We start from the raw sequence: 6,932 nt of genomic DNA, 5'->3' as shown, positions 1-6,932 counted from the left end.
TTAGCTCCCCGGAAAGGCCCATAGAGCTGAGGTTCAGAAAGCCGCCCACAAAAAAAGAAGGAAGGTCAGTCTACTGGGTTGTTTGGATTTAGACAAGACATTGCCCCAGTTATGGTGGTAGATATAAGAGGAACCTGGTGTTTCTGCAAACCTCCCCCCTGGGGTGGTTTAAACAGTCATGCTCCTCCCCTACAACCCCCCAACCTCGTCTTCACACTGGGAAACGCTGGTGGCCTGGAGCCTCTGTGACTCCATCCTTCCTAAAGACCACCTCTTCGTCTCCGAAGACTGCAGACATAAAATCACTCCATGCAACCCTGAAAGGTATTTTCAAGCCTGGGACAAATTTGGGTAGTTTAACTAATTAGGTGTGTGAGCTGTGCTCAGGGAGTGGGGAGGGCAGGGGAGGGAAGAAGAGGGAACCCCAATCATATGCAAAAAAAACACCCCTTTTTTTTTAATCTAAAGAAAAATTTTGGTAGTCTAAAATGTCAATTCTTCAAAGATAAAGTCAGATGTTGAATAATATTAGAAATGGTTTTTTGGAGTATATCTCTAGTTTATCTGACTTTGAGGAAGTAAATACTGTTAATGGCTGTTTCAAGAGCACATTTTCAAGCAACGTCCCAGCCTGTTTTGAAGCTACAGTCCTTGAACCTCTTTGAAATAAAAAATTCGGTGTTTTCTCTTTATCTTAGTTGATGCTCTTGGGTCCATCTCAGGCTGATCTTGACATCTTTCCTGCTCTGCTCTCTTCAACCGGACTTCCATATTTCTCTGTGGAAGAAGACTAAAAATGGTAAGGACAGCTAAGAGATTCCCTAAAAAAGTGTTCTCTGTAATCTTGATGGGAAGAACTGAAACCAGCTGGCAAGAGAGATGTTTAAGAATTTGTATTCTGCTTCTTTGCTGGGGAAACATCTCGGTGATATTTCGTAATCAAGATTAATCATGGCAGTATTACCTAAGTTCAGATTAATCCCTGCTTGCTCGGTCCAACTTCCTGCAAGAGTTAAGTCGGGGTGCAGCGAGGAGGAACAGATGTTCGAATTGGGGAAATCGCTTCTATGGGTCTCATTTGTCCATCCGACGTTTCTGGCTTTAAAGCCATACAAACCGCTGGAGTTACTTCGTGCTTTTTCCAGCCTGTGGTGGCCTCTGAGCGGACACGTATGTGGGGGAGCACATGGGACTAGCAGTGCAGGAGACCTGTGCTGGCAAAGAGACCCAGGCGCGTTTGTGGACGATCATTATGGCTGCAAAAGCAGGTTTTCTTCGGGAACTGTTGGAACTGGGGGGGAAAGAGGCCTCGGTATAGAGCTGCGCTCATGCCAGCACAGCAGGGACTCGTGGCGATTTATAGCCGAGGAGCGGAGTGGGGGTCGGTGGATGGAAAATGACTACGGCGAAACGTCAGGGGTGGGGTGGCTTCTGGATAAACCGACTGGACGGGATTCTTGCTGCGGGCAGGCGGGGGAGATCAGCTATCGCCGGGAGGATGGGAGGGGCTGAGGTATTTGATCAGATATCAAGGATGATCAGAGATCAATGGTGAGGGCTTCTCGCTAAACTGACCTAACAGGACTTGCGCTAAAACTGGGCAGACGGACAGAGAAACCCAAAGGTCAGGGCCTAGTGACTGCGAGGAGCTCAGCGAGCAGCCCGAGTACCGAGCCTCACCTTCCCTATCAAGGCAGAACGTTCCAATACCTCTCCGGGTGCCTTCCAGGGCCACCATGAGGCTCAGGTCACAGAGCATGTGTTCAAGTTCTTTGCAAGCAGTGTGAGCTATTAGGGATGTCACAAATTAGAAAAAGACAGCAGTGACCTTTTTCTGAAGTTATTTTGTTACCCAGATGGGCTGTGATGGAGTACATTCCCCAGGAACCCACACTGAGTTCTAGATCCGAATGTGGGCACCATGGCTCATTCTGTGCCTGAGGTCTAATGAAGAGTTAACCCCGGGGGCACTGCGTTACAGAGGAAACAACTGCTTATAGTTTCATTTCCTAGAAGCTTAGATGTCTATTTTTATGCAAACCCATGCCCACATCTGCATTTGCCCCCTGAGGGATGGAAGGGGGGCACTGGTACTAATAAACACCGCTCAGATGTGTTGACCACTTGCTATGGGTCAGGGGTCATGCTAAGGGCTTGATGTCTAGGGTTCTGTTTCAGCTTCAGAGCAGCCTTGTGAGGCTCAGATGAGGGAACTGGGGCTTCAGGAAGTTTAGCAGCTTGAGTGGTCTTGGCTGGGCGGCCTGACGCCGAGAGCCGTGCTCCGGCCCCTCTGCTCTCCGCACCGAGACCAAGGCCGACAACACCATTACCCAGGAGACACTCAGAACATGTGAACTTCCATAACGATGCCTTACTCCTGACGAGAAAAGGAGCAATTGGTAGATCTTTTGTAAGAAAAGACTTGGAAACAATTTTCAAAAGAAGGCATGGAAGAGGCCAGGAAGCACAGGGAAATTATTCGAACTTATTAATAGTTATATGTCCTATCCTTTGATATAGAAACTCCACTTCTAGAAACTCTTTTTAAAGACATGATCAAGGATGGGGCAACTCATTTACCAAGGTAGTCTATGCAGCATGGCAAAGAGAGTATCTCATGCCAAATGTTGGGGAGGGATTACTTAATTGTGGTCCCCCATGAAATAATATGTTATATACAACCATCAAATCCTGTTTTAATTAATTAATTAATTATTAAAGATTTTATTTATTTGAGAGAGAGAGAAGAGAGCACATGTGGGGCGGGGGGGGGAGAGGAGTGGAGCGGGGTGGGGGGAAGAGTCTCAAGCAGACCCTGTGCAGAGTGCAGAGCCTGACGTGGGGGGATGGTTTACATGAGCACACGTGTTACCTATTTTTCTGAATAGTTTCGCAAAGGAGCCCTGCATTCGAACCATTTTACAGTTGAGAAATCAAGATTCTCACGAGGTAAAATGATTCACCAGAGTCAGAGAGCTCTAATGGGGCAGAATAAGAGTTTAAAATCAAATCGTTCTCGGACACCTGGGTGGCTCAGGTGGTTGAGTGTCTGACTTTTGATTTCAGCTCAGGTCACGATCTCAGGGTCGTGAGATCAAGCCCTGCGTCAGGCTCCACGCTCAGCGGGAAGTCTGCTTGAGATTCTCTCTCTCCCTTTGCCTCTGCCCCTCCCCCCTCCTCCCGCTCTTGCTCGCTCTTTTTCTCTTTCTAAAATAGATAGGGTCGCCTGGGTGGCACAGCGGTTAAGCGTCTGCCTTCGGCTCAGGGCGTGATCCCGGCATTATGGGATCGAGCCCCACATCAGACTCCTCCTCTATGAGCCTGCTTCTTCCTCTCCCACTCCCCCTGCTTGTGTTCCCTCTCTCGCTGGCTGTCTCTATCTCTGTCAAATAAATAAATAAAATCTTAAAAAAAATAAAATAAAATAGATAAATCTTTAAAAGATTAAAAAAAATAAAATAAAATGAAATCTTTCCACCGACAAAGCCCTAGCTAAGACTGGAATTCTTCTCACTATGTGAAATAGACACAGAAATGCAGAAATCAGTATTAGAAAGAAACGTTCCAATAAGTAACCATGGCTAAGAAGTTTTAAAAGTAAAGACATTATTCTGCTCTTAACTGTAGCAAATTTCTCTGTGGCCAAGCAAAGAGATAATGACAAACTTATTTACTAAATTCATCAAACTTGATCATTTCAACGTTTGAAAGATTGTGCTAAAATTAAAGACAATCATTACAGATGAACCACCCAGTGTCTCTGCCTGCCGAGAGCAGATCCCTTCTGTCTCAGAAGCTTGCCAAAGCTTAGGGCTGCGCGGCATATTGTGGCCACAGCCCATACCCGGCTTGCCGCCTATGTTTGCACAGCCTACAAGCTGAGAAAGTTTTTATGTTTTTAAGGGATTGAAAAAGTCAGAGGAAGGGGGCACCTGGGTGGCTCAGTCGGTGAAGCATCTGCCTTTGGCTCAGGTCATGATCCCAAAGTCCTGGGATCGGTCCCGCATCGGGCTCCCTGCTCAGAGGAGAGCCCGCTTCTCCCTCTCCTTCTGAGCCTCTCACCTCTTGTGCTCTCTCTCTCTCTCTCAAATAAATAAATAAATGAATAAAATCTTAAAAAAAAAAGAAAAAGAAAAAGTCAGAGGAAGAATACTATTTCATGACCCATCCCAGTTGCGTTAAATTCAAATTTCAGTGCCCACGAATAGTTTTATTGTTTGTTTGTTTAGATGTTGTCTCTAACCGCCTTTGTACCACATGGCAACCTGCTTGCTGGTTGAGTAGTTGTGACAGAGACCGGATGGCCGGCAAAACACAAAGTACTTACTAACCGGCCCCTTACAGAGACACAGGCGGATGATTTGGGGGTGGTTTATGGGAAGCAAGCAGACAGGGTATAAGGTCAAATAAGATTTAATATCTTCTGGTCTTTGGTGTCTGTTGTGATGCGTAATAGCTGTCGAGTTGCTAATTTATGTAAGACTGCTTTGTATCATTTTATTCTTTTATTTTGAAAACTAAGTCTGCTGGGCTAACCTGGTAGGAAATAAATGATGACCAGTCTCTATTTTTAGAATAAGTCGGTTATATCCTTTCCTTTTTTTTTTTTTTTTTTTTGGTTATATAATGAGACTTTGACATTTATGGTAATTACACTTTACAGAGATTAGCCTATAATTAGAAATCTTTCAAAATTTGCAAAAAAAAAAAAAAAGAGGGGGGCTATTTTGTCATAAATTATTAGGGAAATTCCAAGTGGAGTCTCAGTCTATAAAGCAAATAGAAAAAGAGGGAAATCAGAGGCTCCTGAGGTAAAGTCATTCACCAAATTTAAGTCATTTCCTTGTGCTTGGGGCTTGGTTTGCCCCAAGGTGATGTCCACATCACTACCTCGTTATCAAACACTGCTGAATTGGTGGGAGTTCCCTCAGTGAGTTCCGGATAGAGAGCACACCAAGGGGTCACACACAGGAAACTTTCTTTGAAGCAAATAAGGAGACCCTGGGGAATCACTTCCAAAGCCCCTGAGCGGATGTGAGTGGGTTCCTTTTCTTTTGGGTTAAGTCGAATATTCAGAAATGGGAGCTCTGTCACCCACCATCAAGGGGGGCCTGAGGTTGCGTAGGCCGTAGGGGTACTTAGCAAACAGGCCCCTACAGGGATCTTAGGTTAATGAAGCCTGTGCCCTTCAAGGCTGGAGCCTAACATTATAATGAAGCAGAGGGCCCTGTGGGACCAGGGGAAGGGGCTCTAAGAGGGTGCCCCAGAGGAGAACCAGTTTCCACAGGGTGGGGTCTTGGGCTCCTCATCTCCAGTACGGAATATAGGGCCTTGCTGGTTTACAGGCCAGAGCCACATCAGTTGACCTTGAAGGGAAAACGGTTGTCTGAAAAACAAGCTTTCAGCTTTCTGGTAGTTTCAACCTCATTAACCCCATGGGGCACAGTTTCAGTATCAACGTGGCAAAGGTTAGTGAATTCAGAGTCACGGGTTTCCAATTGCTCCCTGACTCCCAGCGTCTTCTGTGGCCCTTTCTCATTATTTTCCAGCCAGGCCTCCATTCTGGTTGAACCCAGCCCAGCCCTTCGCAGGATCCCCACCGTGAAATGAGACCCCTTGCTTCCCCAGCTTGCCTGAGGTGACTCCTGCCACCAGCAATGCGTATTCTAATACCCTTTTCAACTCGGGGCCACTTGGCTTTTTTTTTGGCTGTGTGATCTTACAAATAAATTGGAGGAGGCACGGAACACCGGAGCTGTGGGCCCCTGAAGCTTGGCACACACAAGCCCCAGGAGTGCCCCGTCTGGCGGCCTCCTGCCCGGCTGGCTGGGAAACGGAACGGCAGTGAGCGCGGCCGTGATTGTTCCCAGGCCACCAGCATCCCCATGTCAAGACGACCTGCGGAATCTGGCTGAGAGAGTGTAGCTCTGCAAACCTGTGTGAGCAAGAGCCCCAGGGGAAGGCAAATTACCTACAGACGGACAGGCGAGGGGCTTGGGGGTTCCTTGGTGCCACCGGTAGTCACAGATTTCCTCGTGCGCTCTCTCTGGCCCCCTCCAGGAGGGCCCTCTCCCCCGCTCCCCTCTCTTCCACCCCTGCCTTCTCCTCCCTTCCTGCTCCCCCGAGCACTCTGCAGCCACGGGCAGAGGACATCCATGGGCCCCCTTCTCCTCGTGCGCCTCCCGGCCTGCTGTGCCCACACGTCCTGCCTGAACGCCGCGCCCGGTCCCCAGCCCTGCCTCACGGATCGCTCCAAAACGCTGGGGCTTAAGACAACAACCACCCTATACTCTTACATGCCTGGGGCTCAAGGGTCGGCTGGGCTCCGGGAGGCGGCTCTGGGGCTCCGCATCTCAGGCCCTCAAAGTCAGTTCCCCGGGGCTGGACTCCCCCGAAAACTCCCTTGCTGCCCGGTGTAGCAGTGCCGGGAGCCTCGGGCGCCAGGGCGCCACGAGCTGGGGCTGCTGGGGGTGGGGGGTGTCTCTGGTTCCACGCGGCCCTTCGACCCGGCCGCTGCAGCGTGGCCAGGCCTCTTCCGGGGCCGGTGGCTCAGGGCTTTAAAGAAAGCGGGGAGACAGAGAGATCAAGAGAGAACGAGTGCTGGGTGAGGTGGAAATCCTATCACCTTTTCTACCCCAGCCTTGGAAGTCCCGTGGCCTCACTTCTGCTGCTGCTGTCCGTGGGGACACTCACAAAAGCCTTCCTGGGTTCCAAGGAGGATGGGAGATGGGTCAACAAATGTGTGGTCTCTTGCACTAAGGATGAGATTTTTCTGCTCCTAGCTGGGGCCAGGCTCCCTCCTGGTATGCTAGGTCTCCTCCCTGCTCTCCTGCTCGGGGTCACCATTCCACGGTCTATCCTTTCTCTCTATGTCGTCGTCATCATCATCGTCATCCTCATCATGAATGCTTTTTGGGGTTTTTTTTTTTTTT

General features: G+C 48.9%; 1 protein-coding gene across 3 annotated transcripts in view; it reads left to right on the top strand.

Moving 5' to 3' along the window:
* TLR7 (toll like receptor 7) overlaps positions 1-6,932 on the top strand; it is a 22,893-nt gene continuing 15,961 nt past the window's right edge. The window contains exons 1-2 of one of the 3 annotated variants that reach the window (XM_040634493.1): positions 1-324; positions 699-799. In XM_040634493.1, the coding sequence (XP_040490427.1) occupies positions 797-799 (3 nt within the window). In that variant the 5' untranslated portion in view covers positions 1-324; positions 699-796. Of the gene's footprint in view, positions 325-698; positions 800-846; positions 1,269-6,932 lie in introns of those variants that run through there. The other 2 variants (XM_040634488.1, XM_008696372.2) reach the window with 2 other exon arrangements.

Source organism: Ursus maritimus (genome assembly GCF_017311325.1).
Source record: "Ursus maritimus isolate PB19 chromosome X unlocalized genomic scaffold, ASM1731132v1 scaffold_X1, whole genome shotgun sequence".
NCBI lineage: Eukaryota > Metazoa > Chordata > Mammalia > Carnivora > Ursidae > Ursus > Ursus maritimus.
Note: the sequence above shows the minus strand (reverse complement) of the source record. Positions and strands in the feature narration are given on the sequence as shown.